General features: G+C 39.1%; 1 protein-coding gene across 5 annotated transcripts in view; it reads right to left on the bottom strand.

Moving 5' to 3' along the window:
* Positions 1-240: 240 nt before the first annotated feature.
* Positions 241-24,341, bottom strand: part of NPAS3 (neuronal PAS domain protein 3) — an 843,689-nt gene continuing 819,588 nt past the window's right edge. For all 5 annotated transcript variants that reach the window (XM_074955835.1, XM_074955836.1, XM_074955837.1 and 2 more), the window contains 3 exons: positions 9,893-10,040; positions 6,392-6,507; positions 241-3,706 (listed from right to left, as the gene is read on the bottom strand). In XM_074955835.1, coding sequence (XP_074811936.1) covers positions 2,397-3,706; positions 6,392-6,507; positions 9,893-10,040 — 1,574 coding nt within the window. In that variant the 3' untranslated portion in view covers positions 241-2,396. The remainder of the gene's footprint in view (positions 3,707-6,391; positions 6,508-9,892; positions 10,041-24,341) is intronic.

Here is a 24,341-nt window from a genome sequence, read left to right as displayed (position 1 = left end):
CAGAAACATTTATAAAAATAAAATAAAACAACAACAGCTGTCTAGCTGTTCTTTGTAGCGGATAGGTGCACTCCTTTGATAGTTCAACAGCTAGAGTAGAGCTTCCAAAATTAAACTTTAAATTTCCCAATCAGTTTTCTTGGCTTTTTAGACCCACTTAAATCCTTCACATATAACCTTTAAATGCTCATTATTAAAATTTGTGGCATCCAATTCCTTTTCACTATTATTCCACTGTGGGCTTGGACCTACTCTTCAGATTCAAAGCAGGAATTGACTCAACACAGTGAGTGATCAAAAATTCAAAGGCCAGCTGAGTGAATATATTAGCATTGTACACATAAGCAAATATATGTGACAATCCTAAACTCAGTTTCCCTTTTTACCAATGTCGGTTGACTTTTCAAAGAATTTTCTATCTCACTGGTAATTGCTCTATATATTACTCCATCAGCACGCCTGGGAGAAAACCAAAGAAATGCACCCTCTGCTTACAAGTAGAGCACAAGGGACTCTGGGAATGTTAACAACTGAGGCTATATGGCATCAATTTGTTTAATATATCTGAGCATCACTCTTCAGTGCATTGTGTGGCACACTGGAAGAGTAAGTCATACCCAGAATTCCTCTGTGGGAAAAATGGCTCCAATAACCTTGAGCTAGTTAAGAGTCTTTTATCTCTGAGAGTGAAAAAGAGAGAAAAAGGGAGAGAGGGAGGAAGAGAGAATGGGGGGAGGGAACAGAGAGAGAGAGAGAGAGAGAGAGAAAGGTTTGAGAATACACAACAGCAAAGCAACAGCAGAAATTAAAAGGTATACAGACAGTGGAAGCAGCATAAGGTGACATTACAGAGGAAGGCCACCACACAAAAACCACTAACCCCCAAGAATCACTGGTTCACTAGGACTGCAGGAATGGGACTTTACCACTCCGGACTAGAGATAAAGCACAGAGAAGACAAAGGACAAAACAACTACATTAGCTTAGTATATACTGCATATAGTAACACACATTGAAACTGCAATGGGACTGACAGCCAAGGACACTTACACATTGTACACATTACAGTTCTCACATCTGTTATTAGATGCCTTAACAAACAGCTGCCAAAGATGGAGTGGAAGAAGAATTTATACTTGACAGTCATTTGGAGTGTTTGACACTACACTGTGATTTCTGGCAACAAAGACAAAATAGGAGATTTCTTTTCTTTTACTTAATGTGCAGTTTTCAGTTGTAGTTATCTATTTCAAGCTTATTAACCCATTCTTTAGTTTTAAAACATATTGGTTTCAACGCTAGAAATAAGAAAAAACAAAAACAAAAAAAGTCAACCTTCCCTCTATAACTTTAAATGAAAAAATAAAAACATGTTAAATATTTTCCTTCTTTTTATTCCAAAGTGTTATTTGAAGTTGTAAAATTAGCCTCAGTTACACTGAGAAAAAAAACAGAGAGAAAAAATATCCACCTAAAAAACTGCTCCTCAAGTCAATTTAATTGAGTTTTTTCAAAGCACTTTCTCAAAAAGGCTTCCTGACCCATTTAAATTTAATGTGAGGCTATGTTTGTTAGTTTGGAGGTAAAAATTTTTAAGTCCTGCAGCAAATGTTAATGAGGGCTTTTGTCTTAACTAACCAAGGAGACTGCAGCACCCAACTATAGACCAGTACAGAACACATTCCTTTCAAAAACCCCAGCCCACAAGCTGCATATTGTATGAAGACATTACAGATTAATAAATGATAGCACCATGGTTTTAGAAATTAAGTTAAAGTTTCAGTAATTAACATTTAGTCCAACTTTTTAACATTCTAGTCACAGGCCAGAAATTAACTTTTTAAGAACCCAAATTATTTTATGTGCAAGTAAGAAAATCTTAACCATAAAAAGAGAATTAAACTCTGCATAAAATTCTAAAATACTATCCCCTATTTTTAAAGGAATTAGGAACAAAAACCCCTTTTCATTTGACTTAGTCAAACAGGGCACATTGTTTATGCTTGTCTCTTTTAATCTTGATCATATCAAGATCATTGTGAAGTAAAACCAATGGTTGTCACTTTAAAATCTCTTTACCACAACACTGAGAATTCTATGGCAGAGGCATACACATATTAAAGGCATCTTAATAAAGATGCAAAGGAAAAAACACACATCTTAGAAGAAGACAAAATGGCAGGCAACTGGTACTTCAACTCTCTGAAGGCAAAAATAAAAAAATATCTTTACATTAAAGAATAAGTCAAGTTAAAGAGAAAGGGAATGAAAGGGGGACCATCATATCGAGAGAATAAGCTGACCTGCTCAAATTCAAAGTGCTAGAATTAAAGGTCTAAATTAAAACATAGTCTATGCCTCAGAGAATAACACTGAACACAGTATGTGGTCATATTTCAATCCTCTTTCCGTTCCAGAGTCTGTGTAGTGTGAATGCCATTGCTGTACACAGGAAATGGAAGAGTGGAAAAAAGTCCTTCGGCAGTTGTGAACACGTTCCCTGCAGGCATTTGGGTCAGACTGGCCCCGCTCACAGCACTTCCAAATGGTCCCGACATATTGAGTCGGTGAACGTGGTGGTAGAGCATTTCCATCGGCGTTTTAGGATCCAGCCCAAAGCTGGGGCTGTTAACGTCAACAAAGTTAACAGCGTGGGTATTAGGGAGGAGGTTGCCCTGCATGGCTAAAGTAACTTCAGCTGGAGCATACCGAATAGTGCCAGTGGTGTAGACCCTCTGAGCAGCAGTGCTGGTGGCAGCAAGGGTTCCAGTTACCCTGTGAACCAAAGGAAGCACCACATTGCCTGCTTGCAACCTCTGAAGGGCTTCCAGATCCCCAGTGTACAACAAAGAGTTGGAAGTGCTGGGACCTCCGGGATGTTTGTCCCGTGGAGATGCTGAAAGCGGGGGTGACAAAGGGTCAGAGGATACAGGAGCCAAGGCCGAGCTGGATGAGGTGCTGAACTGAGTTTTGCGGCTGGCAGTATTTTCAGACCCCGGTGGGGTGAGAACGGAGTCTGGAATGGAGACATGTAAACTACTGCTGGCTTGTGGGGAGGGGAAGTGCTCTGAGCTTGGGGGCTTGGTCATACTGTAGGGCGATTCATTCCTTGAGATTTCCCTGTTAGGTGGGTAATTCCAAATACTGCTATCATTATCAAAATTGATAGGTTCTGAGATCTCTGTTTTAATTTTGAGCACTGAGGCACTGTTTGGCGACGAGAGCAGCTGGGGCTGGTCCACCAAAGCTGAGTCAAGTCCATTTGGGCTTGAAGTGCTTGATAGCCTTCTGCGGGTCATGCTGCCTCCTTTCTGCTTTTTCCTCCTCTTCTTCCTCTTTTGATGTTTGCTGGAAGACTGGGCATTTACCTCCCCTCCACTATCTGAGTCCTTGGCGCTGTCTGATGTCAACGATTCACAGTTCTGCAACCGCAAGTCTGATTCACTCTCCACGTAGCGCTCCACCTTGATCTGCATAGAACCAAGAGTACCAAAACTGTCCTCAGGGGCCTTTTGATTCTCAAAGTCAGAATTTTCAAAGCTGTCATCACTGTCCCTGCTGTCCTGGTTGCTGGAGCTGTTCCCATCATCATTACAGTTCATTTCGTTATCTGACTGATTCCCAGACTTCTTCCTATCAGATTCAGGGTCTTCGCTGTTTTCTGATTGGTTTCCTTTGTCATCTGACTTTGAGTTCTCATTGTCCTCTGGAAGGAAAGAAACGTGAAAAACACCATTAGCAATAGGAACATCAGATTAGAACTCCATTTGTCTACCTAAAATGAGATGTTATTGCCTGTAAAGTTCTGGTAAAAGCATTCCTCTGAGGCTCAACTGAGGTGGGTTTTTCTGAGCTCTAGATCCACAGTTCTAGCAGCATCAAGCTTGAAGGGATTTGATTATCATTAATCCCCCTGATTCAGGACTGTCAGTGGCAATGGGCAAAGGTCTGGTGGATTTGTCACTGGACTGCAGCTTTTGTAACAAGTGTGAGGGCACCTATTTCAAGTGGGATCCTTTGGTACATTCTCTTTAATGAGAACAATTCTGATAACTGACTGCAACTGGATTCCAATTGTGTTCACCGAAGTGAGATGTCAGTGAACGATTCGGCACTGGTGATGCACTCTCGAGATTTCTGTTTAGCATACATGTTCTTATAATGGGAATAGGAGTGACGCAGTAGCATGATGAAGTGATAATCCACGCCCCTGATTCTCCTCTCACTTACTCGTGTTCTACACTGGCGTCATGTGGACTTCAATGGAGTTACTCTTCAGTTACCCCAGGGTGAGTGGAGAATCAGGTCCTCTGTTTATAAATCTGAATGAATATATCAGTTAAAACATCGTAGTTACATTGCCCTGCTGTGTGCCAATATTCCCTTGGAAGGTAAAAAAATAAAGTAGAAAAAAATAACTCCAGTGCAACAAATGGAGCTGTACCAATTTCTATCAGCTCAGGATCTGGTCCTGTCCTCCTCCTATTTCTTTTAACTTTATTTTATATTTACCTCATTTTTAGCTGAATAAGACAAACACTTGAGTCCATTGGACTCCGGCAGCCAAGATCAGCTTTCAGAAAACGGACAATTATCACACACTGTTTGAAAGGGTCATGAATGGCTTGAGGAGAACCCAGTCTGTGCAGAACAGTCAGAATTCTTTCCTTTGGAAATAAAAGACGTTTTTGTTTTCCCTCATCAGAGCCAAGAATTACCATTTTAAATTCTCTGCTCTGAGCAGGGGAAAAAAGGGCCAGTTTTTCTGTAAAGATTGGGTTCTCCTGGAGCCATGGCAATTCCAAACAGTTTGCCAGAAGCAGCTGAACAGCTGGTCTTGATGGGGATGTTAGCTGTTCAAAGCTTCAGGCTCTCTACATTTAATTTATTTAGAGTGGTTTTAAAAAAAAAAAAATAAGATTCTGAAACCTTCTGTTATGAAAAAACAGCTTTTATTTCTACTTAAAGCCAAATTGCTAACCAAAAAAAAATTTAAAAAGAAAAGTTTTTTTCTTTTAAACTACTGTTCCCATTTGGTAGAGTGACTTGAACCTAAGATAAAACAAAATGGCACCAAGGTTGTCTGCAGATTTAAAAACGCTTGGACTGAACTTACTGGTTTCAGCCAAGAAGATCTTATGAACCTAGGCCTTTCTGTATTTTTGTTTAATTCACATTAAGTGAACACAAAAGAACCCAAAGCTGTTAAAAGTTTTGTCCTACTTTCTAAGATGCATGCATCTGTGCATCACTGAAGAATGCTCTCTTACTCTGTGCCAGCCTCTGCAGTCATGAACATAAATACACTTCTCAACTATAGAAACTCTTTTCTCCACAACTGTATTATCGGGTTATCGAGAAACTGGGTAGGAAAAAAAGCATTCTGAATGGCTGATGAGATCTCAAATCACATGGACATAAAGCCTGTATGTTTGCCTAACATCTGACTCTCACTGTCAAACAGAGCTGTCAAAAGAGAAAGGAGGAATAAGTGCAAAAGATGAGAGAACAAATGGCTGCTTAATTAAAAAATAAAACATATAGGTCATGATTCTCTTCTCACTTATACCTGATTTACAATAGTGTGTAACCAATGACTTTGGTGTATTTGTTCCTGATTTATACAGACATGAGAGAAGAATCAGGCCTACAGAATCATTTTTTGGACTAAAGACAATCCCTTACAAAGACACCAGCCAATCTGTATATCTACATATGTAATTACTTATAAATCTACTGGGGAATAAATTAACAGGATAAACACACTGCCATTCTTTAGGATTTTTTATTTATAGAATTAATTGAACCAGATCATTAGTATTAAAACAAACAAAAAATCCCCAAAGAAAAGTAAAACTTACAAACAGGTGCTTTGAACCTGTAAAGTTCTAATAAAATGTAATGCTTTTAATTTAAGAAAACATACAACTTTTGCAATCTTTACTGCCCCCTAGTGAAGCAACTCAAGAAGCCTATTTATACAGCAATGGGGGTGATAAACTTTGACAGTGTACATTTATGTTAGGAACATCTGACTACATGCGACAGATAAGAACTGGAATCATATTCAGTAGTTAGAATGTAAGCCTTTGCATAAGGCATAATGCTTGCTCACAAACTCAACTGGGGATTCAAATATTTAGATAAGTGTAATTCAACCAGGCATGCATGCACTGAGTAAATAGCCGATCATTCTGGGTCACTAAAGATTTTGATATCTTTTAAAAACAGGATTTTGAGGTTTTAAGGTATTTTTTCTAAAGCTGAACCATCCATGAAAAATGTGAGATTTAGTGATAATCTGGAAATACAATCACTGACTTGGCTCTGAAGATACAAAAATATAAAATAAAAAAGGAAAGTAGTCGGCGCGCAGGATTGTTTATATTACCTGAGTTGTCCTTTGAGTCTGATTCAGAATCAGAGGTCTCTGAGGATTCTGAGGTTTTCTCTGGCAGATGAGGAAGTTGTGCAATATCCATCGGCGTATCCTTGTACTCTGGGTTACTAAAGAACAGAGAGCAAACATAAACACAAATGGATGATTTGCAGTTTGATAGTTTTCCCTTTCCTTTATCAAATCTCAGGAGCAAAGAATGTAAATAGAGAGAAGAGAAGAGGAAACATGAAAACATACATATTTCTCCTCAGTTCATCACAGCAGAACTTTTTGAAAGTTTTTTTTAATACTAAATTGGTAGTAAAATCATAGACTATCAGAGTTGGAAGGGACCTCAGGAAGTTATCTAGCCCAACCCCCTGCTCAAAGCAAGACCAAACCCCAATTTTTGCCCCAGATCCCTAAATGGCCCCTTCAAGGATTGAACTCAGAACCCTGAGTTTAGCAGGCCAATGCTCAAACCACTGAACTATCCCTCCCCATGCCTGATACCACAAAATATCTGAGTTATACTCATAGCTAATTAGGTAGCCCTGCCTGTCTGATACCTAAAAGCAAGTCTGGTTTGTGTAATCAATACCACAATCTAATATCTAGAATTCTTTCCCATTACAATGATAATAGGGATGGGGAGAGAGAGAGAGAGAGAGAGAGTTGATATCCTTTAAAACTTGTTTCTACACTACCTATGATGCTCACCACATTCAGGTGGCATTACACTATGCAATCCTTGTCATAGCTTTTGAATAGTTGTTTTCCGAAGGGCTATATTCTCCAGACCTTACGCTAGTAAATCTCACTTTGAAATTACTGAGAATATTGCTCAATTAAGGACCAGAGAACCTGGTCACTGCTCAGATAGCTCTAAAGCTATTAGGGAAAAAAATTAACAACCTAAATATATGACAGATGCACACGTGCATGTTATGATGCATATGTTAAGGATACAGAACTGTCAACACACCTATTATAATCATATCTTCATCTGCTCATGTGGTGTTCACCTGTGGCTTGTTAGCAAAGAACATGATTGCAATGTGGAAAAAGCCCCACTATCAAAGAGAGTCTTACAAAAATATTTTTGATCTGTTTTGTGCCTTTTTAAAATAGATTCCTTTTAAAATTAAAGGCAAGGCCAGAAGAAGACACCTAGATAGACAAATGTAGCACAGATTGTTTAAGAAAATATTCTTTAGTGGATTTTTGAGTGGTTGAGCATTCCTGTGTGATTCATATTCAGGCCAGTGGGTTACCAGGAGATCTCCAATTCTCTACAGACAGAAGGAAGGGGAGGGTCCAGGGCTACTAAATGTGTCCAGAGCATTACAATTACAGAATGCCTATATTCAATCTATTCTAGTGCACTGTGAAAATTCAATGTTGAAACATTCACAGTTGTTCTCCATTCTTACCTAGGATTGTCACCCTGGCAGATTTGTCCTGTGGGACAAAAAAAGTAACACCAACAATGTGATGATGTTACTGTACATGGCCATGCCAGAATGCAGCAATGCACCACAAAACTTTCCTCCCTTCAAGCAAAAGAAATAGTGTGTGTGGGGTACAACTGCACCTTGTATAGGAATAAAGAGTTGTTTAAAAAACAACAACTATTTTCTTGAACAAGAATATCAGCTCTATCTAGCAACAGAGTTTGTCTATTCGGAGCACAAGTCGGACAGGCATCTGAACATACTTTCTCATGCATGAAAATATATATAAACCAGTGTTCTTGCCATTGGTAATATCAGAACTCTTTATGCCTTGCTGTGTAAATAAAATCCTATTCATTGCTTGGATCTTGTTTGGGAGTAATCTTTATTTAAAAATACACAAATTGTATGAAGGAGTTACCTTTCTCTAACAGAACACTGATGGGAATGAGGGAGAAAAATCAAGTTCTATGAGGAATCTAAGTAATGGTCAATTAGGCCCCCATCTTAATTAGTTTCTGACTGATACTCTGTTAGTAGACAGCAAATTATTGTGGAACAGTTGTGGATCAGATTTACTCAGTGTCCGGATACCAGCAAATGCGAAAAAAGCATTGGTTTATAATCCTAGTTAGATGTTTATGGAGATTAGAAAACCAATACACTATTTGGCATAGTTTGAAGCTCTGTTCAGGAGAAGCTCAGGGTCAGAAGGGCAAGCACGTGCTGCAGGTCAAGACTCAGGAGCAACTATTGCTGCAACTATGCTTCACTCTTGCAAGCTTGGCTATTTCCTCACTTTCATAGATATCAATCATCCACCACATTTTAAAGAAAAAAGTAAGGGAACAGGGACAGATTATGAGAGGATCCAATCCCACTCAGTCACACAAGGGCAGAAATGTGCCCCAATCCTCCTTCCCTTACCCCTCCACTGCCATGCAAAGCTTCCACAATGTCAGGGGCCTGTGCTCCCTTAGGAATTGATTGCTCCTGGCTCCCAGCCCAGGGAATCAAGACTACTCCACCATCCAAGACTGTGGTTCAGGCAGGCAGACACAATCTCTACGATGCTCCTTGGCTATGGTATAAAAGTCACAATCTAGCCCTTAGGCATCACTTTGAACTTTCCCTGCCTCACTCCTGGAACAAAGGGAACATAACAAGCCATGGCAAGTAACTTACTTACAAGTAGAGCTGACCAGAGAATGACAATTCTGTTTTGCTACAACTTCTGAGGTTTCCAAATTTATTTTCATTAGAGTGAAAAAAACAACAACCCCAAACCCCTTCCAAATGTTTTTGCAAAATGGAATTGTGTCAAAACTGTTTTAGAATGAAAAAGGTCAAGTTTTCGATTAGGGGTTTCTCTCCCTGTGACCAGAGAGTCCATCCTGGACCTTAGAAACCATTCCGTTGAAAATGTATTCAAAATCAATGAGTCAAACTGAAATGTTTTGGCTTCGACAACATAGCATATTTTGACAATAAAAAAGTTTTGTCAAAAATGTTCCAACCAGCTCTACTTAACAGGCTTCTTCTGCATTTATTTATTTTTTTCCATCTTTCAAGGTGAGTACTGCCTTAATGCCTGTCATCGCAAGAAGGCATATTGGAATGAAGATCACCTTTCCAAGAGACATGTCTGTAATGTCCCAGGAAGATCGCCTTCAGATGTCAGACCAGGATTTTGCAATAACCAAAGAAAATCCATCACGTTTTATAACAAGCCCAGTGCATGGTGGGCCAGGTCTTTGGGAGTTTCAGCTAGTGCTGGGTTGAATTCAAGGCAATGGAGGCCTGCAATAAAACTGATGGAGGGTTACTTTAATACGAACATAGCGTAATCATTCAAGAAGTTCCCAGTAACCTGAGACATGACAGATGTCTTAATAACTTCCACCAGAAGGAGCTGGTTCTGAGCACGAACAGATGAGAAAGCTCATCTCATATTAACTTTCTGTAGTTGCCATTGTTTTTCTTTTTACTCTATATCTTTCAATGTGAGTCAAGTAACAGAGACAGAAATTCAAATAAAGGAAGTGACTGAAACTTATACCTAAGAAGGTAATTGACCCAGATGATATTCTTCTCATTTGCGTTCTTGGCATTGATAGCTATGGTAGCACTGGACTGTATCCAGATGTACCCTCCATTCTTCTGCATCCAGCGGTAATATTTAGTTACACACTGACCCTTATTCAGCACTGGGAAGAAAACAAAAAGGACAATAAATATTGTGTTAGTATCCTAGTAAAATAATGTTCATCTCTACAATTCCCAATGTAAAGAAATGGAACGCACTTGGCCCGTTTTGTATGTTCAATGCCGAATGCCAGTAAGATGACAAATAAGTTCAACTATTTACTAGAGCATCAGTGGAGAATCATGGGCTACAATCATTTGGAGTAAGTCTTTAATCAGTTTTTGGGAGCTCCAATGTGAGAGGAAGAGCAAAGAGGACTACAAATCTCTGTGGCCCACAAAATACCTAATGCTGCCTGGCTATTTTCAGTGCATTTGACAACAAATTGTTAAAAAAAAAAATGTATGTGATTTATTCATTGCTTGCAGGTAGAACTCTTTGAGAGTCTGGATATTTGAAAGGTTTGGGAAGATACTCTACCCTGTTCTTTGATCATTTCTCCTTATTGCAGGAGATATCAACTACTGAACTTATATATCTGTTTCTTTTGATCTTGTCAAACAGAATTTACAGTTCGCAGATGAATCAAATCTCCATTGGTCAGCAGGGGGAAGGTCCTGGGAGACTTTGCTTAATACTGGAGCAAAATAAATCTACCAACAGATTGCGAAAGGAACTGTGGCCGAAGGGAGGTGCCGAATTGACTTTTGGTTAGAGTCAAGCAGAGTGACAACTCTCTGCAGGGCCTGAAATATAACCAGGAATGGAGAAGAAGTAAAAACAATCAGTAATGTGAAACTGTGATATTAGATGCCCACAGAAAGAGAGTTTAAAAAATACAGAAGTTTAAAATAATTCTCTAACCACAATGTTACCCAGTCAAAATTGCTTTGATTTGTATCTGATTCTTCTTTTCTAGTACAGAAATAATAAGATGCTTATCTTTCATGGAAATAAAATACTTTACACTGGCATTATTTTAAAGAATGCCTAGAATACTTACATCTGGATATTATTACTCCAGTGCATACTCTGCTTGTCTGTATTTTCTGTTAATCCCAGGAAGCTTTGCGCACTAGAGGGCAGTGTGCATTCATACACACCTTCTGCTTTTGGCATGCCCTTGTCTCCGTCTGCTAAAATGAAAAACCTCTAACTGCTGTAATAAATTTGGCTAAATTAGCTGCTAAATGGTTATCTCAAGTAATATGTATTTGCATTAATCATTTTGCTCTAAACCAGAACAAGCCAGAGTCCTAAAGACGTAGTAAATTCATATTGTCCATTTAATTACGGCTAATAAGTGCTTCATATACAATAGTTTCATGAAGTACATTTTGATTTTTTGGAGGAGGGAGGGGAGGCAGAAAAAAGTCACTTTGGAAAATGCTGTTGAAGTTCCTACTATAGAGTCACAAATGACACTTCAGAGCTTTCAAGTTAACCAAATGTATATCTCCCAAATTATCTATATGTCTCTATCTGTATTTAAAGCCATATAATTATACATTTAAAGAGAAAAATACACACACACACACTTGCATATCTTAATGCAACTCAACAAACTTTGTAAAATATTAAATTTTTAAAAAGCTAAAATAGGAGCATGTCTGACAGTGAATTTCAAACATAAGTCAGTTTTCGTCTGTAATATCAGCAAATATTTGCAATTTGTGTTATGGCATTTTGTAAACAAGCTAAAGTTGCCTACACTTCTGCATTTATTTCCAACAGGAGGCTCCCTCAGGTTCCCCACATTTTGTTTTTGCATTCAAGTGTAAGTTTCAAGCTTTCTGCTACAGTGATTCATAGGATACAAAACTGCATGGTGAAGCGGAAAGCAGTAACTACTTACTATACAGCTTTTCTGTCAAAGCATTGTTGCATGCAATTTGAGATGCAATTTTATGCAAATTATCCCAGCTTTGTAATTGTTATTAGTTACGTTCTGAGGTGAGAACTCAGGGAGGAATGGGGGAAAAAAAACATCGCTTAAAGTTTTACTTTGTTAAAATTTTCCATTTCAGTAAAATAGTAAATTTCAAGGTATCCTTGTCAATGGCTGATGATGAAATTAATACCCCTGGAAAGCTAGAAAATTAAGACCATACAGGTGTATGGAGGATAGAGTGAAATCTATCTAAACTTGTAAATAATAATAATTAATTGATTACCTTCCACTTCTATAGCAGCTGCCACCTGAAGACCTCAACATGCTTTAAAAATATTAAAGAATTAAGTCTCACAAATACCCTCACACCTTGGCTTTTGCAGATTGGAAACCGAGGCAGTAGGAGGTTCAGTGATTTGCTCAAGACCATATAGGAATGCTGTGGCAGAGCCAGATCTCTCAGCTCTTTCTGTTCCATTCCTGAACCACGAGACCTTTCTTTTGCTGAGTACTGGTTGTTTGTACCACTCAAAAAGTCTGAATCATGAGCAGAATGGGGCTTATTTGCCTCTTCATTTCAGAACTATGGGAAAAAAGGGCAACATTAAAGCCTTACAAAAAGCACACCTTGATATGAAGAGGTGTTTGCCTTTCCGAAACTTTCAGCACACAGAAGAAAACTCTATGCACTGCAGTCACATGCAAACCTTTCTGGATCTTCCAGAGCTCACACACCAGCACTGCTGTGCTGAGAGGAGGCTGCTATGAATATGAAGAGTATTTGGGACACTAACATGAAAATGAGGCTTCCGAGCAGCCCACCTATCTTGAGAATTCCTACTGTATCCCCAGCACCTTCTCCACTCCAGGGTTTGGCCAGGCCAGGCACGGAACCGTAAACACATGCTTCTTTTTCATCTGCAAATGTTTCAGATGAGAGATTTGTAGACATTAACAGCATATACTGAAAGAAAGACCAGGACGCAAGGTATTTTTCTCTATAGAGTCTCACTGGAAAACCAGCAGGATTTAAAGTGTGCCACAGAGTGCTAGATTTTAGGTCTTACAGCTTCTTTTAAGTTCATTAGATCCCCCGTACCCAATCTGAATGATATTTCTGTAGCCTGTAAATAAGAGCCAGACATCTGATGAGACAGAAAGCAGAAAGCATTGAAACATCTACTGGTCTATGTTATTTTGCAGCTGTTGTTTTCCCCAGGTTTAGATTTAGAAACCAGATGATGCTATTGAGGAAATGTGTAACACATTTTAAATTAGAACACCACTTTTGGAAGTAAAAATGAAAAATCGATTTAACTAATTAGTAACTGAATCATTACTATCTGTCTTTTTTTTTTTTTTAAGTTTTGCCTTTTCAGAGACAGAGGGAATTAATTACCAAATTAATGAATTTGAAAATAAGTAAAAATAAATATATAAAAATTCAGCCAAACCTAAACTGTGGCTGGAAAGTTATATGTAGTTAAAAGCAAAAAAGTTATGGGCTACCTGTTTAAGCTTAACATAAACATTTTAAAAAAGTAACATTATTTGGTCCAAGATACAGTCCTTATCTAGACAAGTCCACATTGAGGATGAGGAATAAGCCCTATATTTCTGTACATTGACAAAGTCCAAATAGTTTTAAATATGGATTTTCTATTTACTAGTTTAAAATGTGCATGTAGTGCCCGATCCTGCAAACACTGAATCATGTGTGTAATTTTACTGATGTGAAAATCTAAAGGACTGGTCATTTGAGTCAATGAGACAGCTCACACGAGTAAAGTTACATGTGCTTAATTGTTTGCAGGATTGGGTCCAGATGATGTACTGTCTTGTTGGAAGAGCTCAACAAATGACCCTTCTCTTAGAGGCTGCTTCTACCTTGCCTGTACCCATGTAACTCTCTTTGATATTAATGGGAGTTACACATGTATGGGAGAGAGAAGAAAAGACCTTTTGGGGATAACAAATTGTAGAGAAATGATGGTAAATCTTGGATCATCCTTTTAGTATTAGATTTTGGCTTAATAGTTGGTATAAATAACTTTACTACAGGGAAATCATCAGTGTCAATGTGGACAGTGGAATGGACCCCCCCCCCACAACGAAGTGTGTGTGTGGGGGCAAATAAAAAAAGTTTAATTAAAAGAAAATTAAAAAGAGCTAACGTTTTAGAACAAATGACCTTTATATCAGCTATACATGTCTGTTCCTTAAAATGGTGGATGCTAAATTTTATTGAAATTTGTTTAAATGCTATCTAGTTATTTGGTCTGAGCTCAGTGGTTAGCATGGATGTAATATACAGTATGTTTCACAAAGAATTTTAAAAAATCTGACTCTAATTTCTCTAAGTACAAATATATTGATATGTACACAGCTCCCGACAGAGGGATTTCAGTTTTGCCTGGAGTTTTGAACACAGCAATGTACTTGTAGTGAAATGGGGGTGTGGGGGTGGGACAGGGGGAAGAAGTTAGTATTCTTTGGAGGAACATAATTTCATTATCAAATCAAAATAAATCAGTACAAGGTTGTCTTCAGAAATATGGTTTAAAAAACCAAAAACAAAAACTTGGGATGTTCTGAGAAATCAAAGCCAAAGCTTTTAAATAGTGAGTGAATTGTATTTTAAAAGAAGGAAGTAGTCTACTTCAGTTTGAAGAGGAGATAAAGAAATCGTATATCAAAAGTAGCCTTTTATGGAACCTTCTTACAAAGGGACATTTTACTAGTGTGCTTATGCATTTAAAAATTACAGTAAATTGTGTATTCAGGTAAGTATGGAGTAAATAGGACATGATGAGATCATCATACAGTTAACACTGGGTATTCATACAGCCTCACAAAGAGGCTCATTATAATCGGGGAAAATATCGAGGCTAAATCTGCAGTGGTAGTCCCCCTCCTCCTTGGGATACCTTAATCAATAACTGTGTAGTATTGATGCTGAAGTCCTTCTGCTGTGAACTCATAAAAATATTTTTATGTATTGCGGGGGAAGAAAACTCTGTACTTAACACCACAGTTGGATGCTTAGCTGTAGCCACCAGTTCTCTTTCTACATTCACAAAACTGGCAGACGAAACATGAAAAGGAATACTGACTCTTTAATCTCCACTTCTCCACCTAAGGCCCAAGGCAAGCTGACAGGGTAACTTCATTCTGGAAACAGAGTTTTTTTTTTTTTTTTTAAAAAGTCTGGATTACTTTTCTTCTGCTTTTGAAAACTGTGGGCTATAGGGGAATGAACCGGGCATAGACTTAAAACAAGAACAAGTTTCTTTATCTGAAAAGTTACAGTCCTTGATGCTTACAGGAAGGTCATTTTCAAAACCCACAGGGAAAATAGCATCGCAGCCAGAAAGAGTGCATTAAGTGCCTTATTTGCTTGAAACAGAGACAGTTTTTCATTTATAACTGCTCATAGGATCAACTGAGCCTTTGATGCTGTAGAGACTTTTCTATAGATTTTGCAATTAGTTAGTTAGATGTTTTAAATAGTAGGCATCCACAAATTGGTTTTTAGCAATAAAAAAAAGCACTGAGTAATATTTAGCAAAGTTAAATGATGTTTGATACTTAAACTGAGTTATGGGCTAAGAGGATGGAAGACCTGTATATGCTCTATGAGCAACCACATATATCTATGTAATTCTCCCCAAACAATTTGACTTACTAGCTAATACACAGGGGAGGGGTGGGGTGGGGTGAAGGTTGGGGAAGTGTGCAAGGAATTCTTACAGATGCATTCTCTGCACGCCAGGCTAAAGGATAATGCAGCCTGCATAGGGAAGAATTCTGCCTCTCCTGTGTCTGATCCCTCCCAGAGGTCCCCCTGGGGTCATGTGGCTCCACACTCCCAATACTAAATGGCACAATTTGGCCCTTAGCGATTTGTAATCTCACAAGAGATTTCCCCCTTCCCCAAAATACATTTACAGTGGATTAAGAAAACAGCAGTTCAGTAAGGCTTTTAAAAAAATGCTTTACCCGTCTTCCTCATGGCATGACATGAGAATGCAGCACAGGGCTGGAAAAGTCTCTTCTCTGTGTTGTACAGCACCTAGCATAATGGGGCCCTAATCTTGATTGAGGCTTTCAGTTGCTATCACAATATAAATATTTGCTAAGAGAAATAACAGCTGGTACAGTAGGAACTCTCTAAAGCTAAGGGCATAATTTCCAAAGGCAGAGGGAACTGACAGTTTGTGTTTTGAAAAGAAAATTCTGCTTTGATAATACCCAAATTCCCATCCAACTTCTTGGTTCATCTGTAATAAATCTTTTAAACCTATACAAATTTCAATCTAAAAATGTTAAGATGTGGCCATCAATCTGTTATTTGCTGCCACACTAAGGGATATTGTCTTTTCCTGATTCATGGGGAAGTTACACATTTAAATCCCTGTGAGACTAGATAAAAGTAAGGATAAGGACTCTGTACAGATAAAATAAAAGCTAAACCAGACCTTTTCTCAAAGCTTGAACCAAAACTTTTAGGAGGGTTGAAAATATTTATTTACCTTTTTTAAAACACAGTTTTTCATTTTTCGGCTGCTCTTTGTTTCCTGGTTGTGGGAGGAGCTAAAGTTAGAGATGGGTCAGATCCAAACTTCGGAGAAATTTGATCCTGATTAGGTTTCCAAACTTTGTGGCTCAGGTCCATTTCTAGCCAAAATATTGTGAGAACAGTCTCTCACTCTATGTATCTAGCCAAACAAGTAACTTGAAATACTAGACATTCCACGCAAAGATTTGGGTACTTATCCTAACTGATTCAAACCCTGAACCTCTGCGAACCACCCCTACAAATTTAGAGATTTTGATCTCATTTAAATCCACAGTATCTCAATGGAGTTAATGGAGACATTTTGGTTTACACCAGTTTAAATGAGATCAGAATTTAGCTTTCAGTTCATGGTACCGGTTCAAAAAGGTAGAAAAACAGCAAAACTTTTCTCTTGTTATAAATTAAGATACAGATATACAACCACCCACTGAGACTTACAATATGTGTATCAGAATTCTATCCTATGGCTTCAGGTTTTAGGAGAAATAAATGTTGTAGTGCCCGAAGACATTAATTTACTGCCTAGCATCCAGAGCCATTTATTTAATTTAGTTAATTTATTTACTTTTGACATTATCTCCTTTTAAGTGCTTCACTTAGCTGAGAATGTTTCTTGGACACTATTTGATTGCAGGAAAATTCATTCTGTTTGTTTGTATGCCTCTGTACATGGCTTAGTCTCTCTTCACGTGATTTTGTCTGCTCGGATGAACTATTGTTCAAGAGCAAATTTGCTGGATAACACCTTAAACTAAAACATTTATGATGAAGTTGGAGTCAAGCAGAGATGTTTTATAAACTGAGAAGGAATAATGAATGGAAATGAATGTACAGACCTACATTTTTCTAAATGATGAATGTGGTTGTTAATAAACTGGATTGAATAGTGAATACTCAATTATTTAGCTTTCTGTAACTTTTCTCGTTTCTCATGATTGTCAGGCTCTCCTTGATTTTTAAAACTTTAATCTTGCCATAAAGTGGCTCCCCATTTCCTATTGCCGACTCTGTCCTTTGGAAACCCAGACTTGCTCTGAGCACCACTTCAGACGTAGCTTCCATTAACGGTAATGAAACTTATCCATCCAAACTCAGGAGAAAATATACAGTATTGTATTGTAAGTCCCAAATCTAAATTCTGTTCTCAGCTACCACCGTGCAACTTGAGTAAAGAAATTAGGCCTCGGTTGCTAAAGCAGCTGAAGTCCCCTCCCCCTGCCCACTAATATTAATGTCTGCCATACAACATTGCATGGCAAAAATAAAGATTTGAGAACTTAACCCTCTGTGACAAATATGTGTATAAAGCGTACATAGCTATATCAGATACTGATGGCAGGGCAGATGGAAGCTTCACAAGAGCTAGTTTACTGATGAATGTAAGACAGCAGAATAGCAGAAGTTTAAATATATATATTTTTAAACTACACTGATTGAAGGTAAGACGGTTTAAGGGGAAAGTACTGGTCTTTCACATCTGGGACCAGAGTCCATGTTCAGGTTGTGGTACTGAGTGAAATGAATTTAGTTATTTCAGCTCAATCCCCAGAGGAAAAGAGTCCAGATCACACCACCTCTATGCTTACTGTGGTATGTCACAGCTGGCAGTCTCTTATTTATCCCAAACAAATGCCAACCTCCCCTTTCAACCACCACACTGCATCATGCCACATTTTGCAGAAAAGCTACGTTAGATTTTTTTGGAAAGTTTATTGCTATTTTTTTTTAAATTAAATTATTTGTGCCTCTAAAAAGAAACTGCCTTATTACTAGGGCCCTACGAATTTCATGGTCATGGGTTTTTTAAAAATCGTAAATTGTATGATTTCAGATATTTAAATCTGAAATTTTATGGTGTTGAAACTGTGGGGGTCCTGACTCAAAAGGGGTTGGGTGGAGGCCACAAAGTTATTGTGGGGGGGGTCACGGAATTGCCACCCTTATGTCTGTGCTGCCTTCAGTGCTGGGTGGCTGGAGAGCGGTGGCTGCTGGCCGGGAGCCCAGTTCTTAAGGCAGCGCCTCTGCCAGCAGCAGCGCAGAAGGAAGGATGGCCTGGTATGGTATTGCCACCCTCACTTCTGTGCTGCTGCCTTCAGAGCTGGGCCCTCGCTCAGCAGCTGCCACTCTCCAGCTGGCCAGCTCTGAAGGCAGTGCAGAAGTAAGGATGGCAATACTGCAACCCCCCTACAATAACCTTGTGACCATCCCATGACTCCCTTTTGTGTTGGGACCCCCCAATTTGAGAAAAACTGATGTCCCCTGTGAAATCTGAATAGTGTAGGGTAAAAGTACACAAACAACCAGATTTCAACAGAGGAAAATTTCACAGTCTGTGAATTTGGTAGGGCCCTACTTATTACCATGAGTCCATTGCTACAGCTCTCAAGGAATGAAAAAGTAGCACTAATTTTAAATATCCCTAAAAAGTAAATAAAATAGTTTTTCACTAAGACAGGATGCCATGATTTTAAGGACCGATATCTAGCAACCTTCTAGGGTTAAGAACAAATGCTTTGTATATTTGGAAGGGAGAGTCTCAGTTTCCCAACGAGTTACAGACGTGGATGCCAGCCCAAATGGTTTGCAATTAAAAATGATATTGGTCCAGAACTGGCCACATTACTCATGAGAGACAAAGCCACCACTGATTTGTATCATTCCTCCCAAACAAGTGCCAACAAGACCTATTTGCTATAGGCTACATCATATTTTACAGAACAACTACTTAAGAGAGTTTATCTTTTTATGGTCACTATTTTTATATTGTTCTACCTGTAAATCCAGTCTCCCTTAATACCATGGGTTCAACTATCCAGGCCTAGGAAAGAAGAACAACTTATCACTAATAAATGGGCTAAAACTCCTTTTCTAACCATTTTGGTCACAAGAAAATGAACATTAAACCTGTCACTAGCCAGGACTGAACATTGTCCATTCTGTATCTCAGACCAGTGTAATTTTGGACGAAAATTCAGCAATTAGGGAAAAACAGAAAACAGTTTTGTGGCAAGGACTCCTGGAGCCCCAAAATCTTTTTAAAATGCCATCTGATTGACGTGGCTTAGAGGTCTATAATGTAAGAAACAGTCACAGTAGAAATGGTTTTGTGGCCAGAGTGCAGGTGAAGTTGTAAGAGATGCACAATAAATGCTGTCATTCACATGGCTCTGCAATTTAATGTGGTTCTGCAGTTTATCACAAGCATACACTTCTCCAATAACCAGTTTTGCAGAAACATGCCAAAATATAAATTCACCTTTGGTCTGGAAAATTTCAGCTCAAAGAGAATTTTTTTTTTTTTAGATGATTAAGGGCAACTGAAAAAGCAGTCAGGTTCTGAATAAAAGTAGGAATTCAACCTTCATTAGAAACTGCTGTAATAAATAGCAGAAACATAGTCAATATTGCATGCATGTTTTTCATGTAAAATGGGACAAAAGCTTGGGTGTAAATTTCACTTGTCTAATGGGCAGAGATATGACCATATTGCAGTGATGTCACAGGAGAACTCTACTCTTCTTTCCAGTACAAAAAGCCCTTCAGAGATGGTGTTGCAGGCAGAATTCAAAAAAGCCTCCCCAAGGTTTTGATAATGCAATTGGCCAATCTACCAGACTTTTTTCCCCTTCTCTTCTTTTGCAGTTTTTATTTTTATGAGAAATTACTGAATACAGCTAAATATACAGTTCAGTATTCCCTTTGTTTCAGTGGCTAATGACAAATGCATGGAGGACATCTTGTGTTGCCTAGGCTGGCAGGGCATTTACATTGATTGATGCTCTGCTGTGAAAAAAAATGAGCTATGAAGGAATTACAATAGAGAGTCTACAAACTGAAATGGGGATGTACTAATTAGCGCTGCATTAAACAGTTGGATTTGATTTGGAGATGAAATAGCATTAGGAGTGAATTTACAGGGTTATTGATGCAAACTATATTTTAGGCCTCATGCGACATAACTGTATATCACTTTGCTGGAAAAGGCAAAAAATTACTATCAAGAAACAGCAGGTTCAGGTTCAGCAAACTAATGGCTTAAAGACACTAGACGTGTAGCCTTGCAGAGTCCTGTTTTATTTACCATTCAAAAGAGCTGATGCTGCTGGTAAGCTAAAAAAAAAAAATGTTGTCCCACAGCGCACAATTAGCCTGCGAAACTCATTGCCACAAGATATCATTAAAGGCAAGCTTTTATCAACATTCAAAAGACAACTGGATATTTATATGGATAATAAGAATACCCATAATTACAATAGCAAGAACCTCTTACCACCAAGAATTTTGGCTCATGTTTCATGACATAAGTCAACCACTAACTCATGGATGCTAGGAAAAAATATTCTTCTCCATGGGCGGCTTAGCCCATAACTGCCTACTGCAGAGTTTCTTGCACCTCTCTCTGAAGCAGAAGGTCCTGGCCAGCGTGAGGAACAGGACACTGGACTAGATGGGCCAATGCTCTGCTCTCGTAGGCAATCCCAATTAAACCTGTGCCCGAGACAAAAATAACGGCTCCTGGATCTCAGAGGTAGTGCACTCAGCAGTAGCCACGGCTATGACCTTTAAGAACACGTGGTAGCATGTGCTTCCTTTGCCGTGCACCAGCTCACTTGTGCAAATGAAGGGCTCCCACAGCTCAGTGTTTCTAGCTATGCCAACGGTACCAGACTCCTGACTCTTCTGCTTGCGTAACCTCCTTAGGTTACAAAAGCAGGAGACATAGGAGTCTGGTGCAGGGATTGCTTGGCTCTTCAGCCAGGGCACCCTTTCCTTTTACTTGTGTCCCTAAAGGGCTAGGAAGGATGGTCTTGTGCTTAAGGCTAAGGAACCAGGAGATCTGGAATCAACTCCTGTCTCTGCCACAGACTTCCTGTGCGATCTTGGGCAAGTCACTTAGGGTGGGAGTCACAAAAGCACTTAGGTGTCTAAGTCTGGGTTTAGCTGTTGAAGTCCCAGTTTTAGGCTCCACTAGGATCCACAAAACTCCCGCTGAACACTGTCGGTGTCTACACTCACTTGGTGCCTAAATTTTCAGGGTAAAAGCTAGCTGGGTGTGTAAGTTGCTGCCTTGGCATGTGCACTGCTGCCTCGCTGTCAGCATCTGGACACCTCTCTCTTGCTTAAGTCCCAGAATGATCCACAAAGCAAGGAAGACAGGTGTTTGACCATGGGGCCCAATCCAATAGGCATACTCAGAGATTGCCTACAGATCAAGTCACACCTGAAACCTACTGGATGAGGAGGAGGTGGTGCCCACCTTATCACTTTTAGCCCAGTGATTAGCGCACTCAACTGGGATGTGGGAAACCCAGGTTCTATTCCTCCTGCTAGGAGGAGAAAGGATTTGAACAGTAGTCTTCCGCCTCCCAGGAGAGTGCTCTAACTACCGAGTTACAGGATAGTCTGTATCTCTCTTTCTCCTGTTGAAGCTGTTCTGCTGTGTATAAAAAATTAAAGAGTAATTCGAGCAATAGGACTTGCCCCTGGGTCTCCCACCTCGCAGGTGGGTCCCTAACCACCAGCTATAGAGTCATTCTCATTCTTTCTCTCTGTGGCCCAATGGAACAGCTCTGTGCTTCAGTTACTCATCTGTAAAATGGACAAAATATTTTGTTACAAGGGTGTTGCCAGGATAAATTCATTAATGTCTGCCTGGCGCTCAGATAGTGTGATGATGGCTTCCATACTTAGACAGAATCTAGACACTAACTTTAAATAATTACAGAAATATGTGATTTGAGCTATGTAATGATAGCGGCTTAGAAGTAATTACGAGGGAGTAAGATTGCAAAACAAAAACTGTTTAAGTGTTAAAACTAGACATAGCTTTAATTTTTTTCAATACAAAACAAATCTGTTTTCTTTATATGCTCTCTTTTACCAGTCACTTAATTTGATCCCCATTTCCCCTTATCTCTCGTTCCTTCTGACTGTTGCGTCACCACCATTTCCAGCCAAAAGGGCATGCTTGTGTCACTCTCTCAAGTAGATGACCACGTCAGCCTATGGCTTGGACAAGCAGGTTACTGTGCAAACAGTTATGCAGTCCACCATCTTTGCAATGCCTATAAACCAAAATGTACTACACTGCCATCAGATCGCCAAGGCTGGCTTGGTTTAAGGATTAGCTAAACATCAGACATTCTATCATGCTAATTTAGAATCAATCCTGCTTCTTAGTGATGATAATAAACTTGTACAAAAAAGAGATTCATTTGTATATTTTAGCATTTTACTTCAGTCACAGAATGCAAAACCTAACATTGGAATCAGTTTGAATTTTTTTTTTGTGTGTGACTGAAGATATTAAGCACTACAAGAGCATTGAAATTTCGATCTGATTAGGATCAAAATTTCTCAGGATCAAAACACTTCTTTTTTTCCCCCTACAGTTTTACTAATTGTGTGCTACTTGACACTGTGGAGTTATTCCACAGCATGATGGCAACCTATGTGAAGTGTATTTTACTGTTAGGAATGATCAACTCATTCTATTTGTTTTTCATGTGTTTGAGGTTATTAAGAGAACCAAAAATTATAACTAATGTGCGTGAGTTAAAAGGGTTAGTTCAATTGCAGCTGGTAGGCTAAATCACAAAACAATATTTTGTATGCCAATAGGACTTTCTTACTGAAGAAGCACAAATAAATCATGAATATATAACTGATTTTAAAGCAGATTGGCGGACAAGTTCCTTTGAAAAACAGAGGAGTGGTGAACAAGGTAAATGTGGAGTGGTCTGTTTTCAGAAAACCTGGATTATTCCAACTACTAGAAACCAGATAAAAGTAGATCAGAGAGAATGCTACCAAACGTATTCATCAGAGACCTTTGCTTTATGGGAAATGAACTGCCCTTGCTCACTGTTTCTGAGGAATTCTATTTCTTATAGCTGTAAATCAAATCATGAAGAAATAGGATGACGTTTTGCCAAGCAAAATCTGAGGATGACAAGTATCTTTTTTGTCCGTGTCAGGTTTCTGAATTTAGACCTCAATTAGGATTCCAAAATGAAAAGGCACTTATTATATACCAATATACGCAATGCTTGTGACAGTGTTCTTACAAGCCATATATTCATTTTCAAATTCCAGTACATTGTCCTACATTTGTCCAAGAGTATATTCATGGCTTCCTTCAGAGGTCTTGACTTTTCTATATCCTGTCTGATTTCCCAGCCAGAAAGTACTTGATGTAACTGTTCAGTGAACATCATTAATTTTTTCAATTAATTGGGGACATATGCCTCAGCAGTATGTGACATCCATTCATTCTTAGCAACAAAGAGGCTTCTTGAATCAGAAAGGGGCAGTAGCAAGCATCAGTGCAATAAGAGTGGCAAGTGAAGAAAAGCTTCTTCACAGGGTAAAGTGTTACACACTATAGAGCAGTGGGTGTCAAATTACCTTTGTCCCACTCTGTTCTCATTGTTTCAAAGCATACTGTATACTGGAGACAGTATAAAAACTAGACTCAGGAGTAATTGTATTCATTTGGGCCCCCAGCTCTAAGGTCACAGCAGGTCTCCTGGCATTGGAGCAGGTGTAATTCCACTGAGCAGGGGCCTAGGAGTCTGGGGGGGGGGGGGGGAGAGGAAGGAGGAATGTGCAGGAACTGAATTGAGCTCCCTTCACATGACATGCAGCTCACCTCTGTGGTGGCTCTCTGCAGGCGCAGGTGTTGTCAGAGGATCCACATCAATGATGATCCTCCCTGTTCTCTTCACATGACTCAGAGGTGAATTAGGACAATGGGGGCACTCCTGAAGCCTCTGGGCTTTAGTAGCAGATACAAGGCAGCCCCAGAGACCAGAAGTGGAAGATTCCTCTTATCCCCCTCCATGCATCTTCTTACTGTACACTAAGGCTGAGAGCTGGTGGCTGGATTTGAG

This window comes from Natator depressus, chromosome 6 (assembly GCF_965152275.1).
Source record: "Natator depressus isolate rNatDep1 chromosome 6, rNatDep2.hap1, whole genome shotgun sequence".
NCBI lineage: Eukaryota > Metazoa > Chordata > Testudines > Cheloniidae > Natator > Natator depressus.
This window is presented reverse-complemented; position numbering and strand designations above follow the sequence as displayed.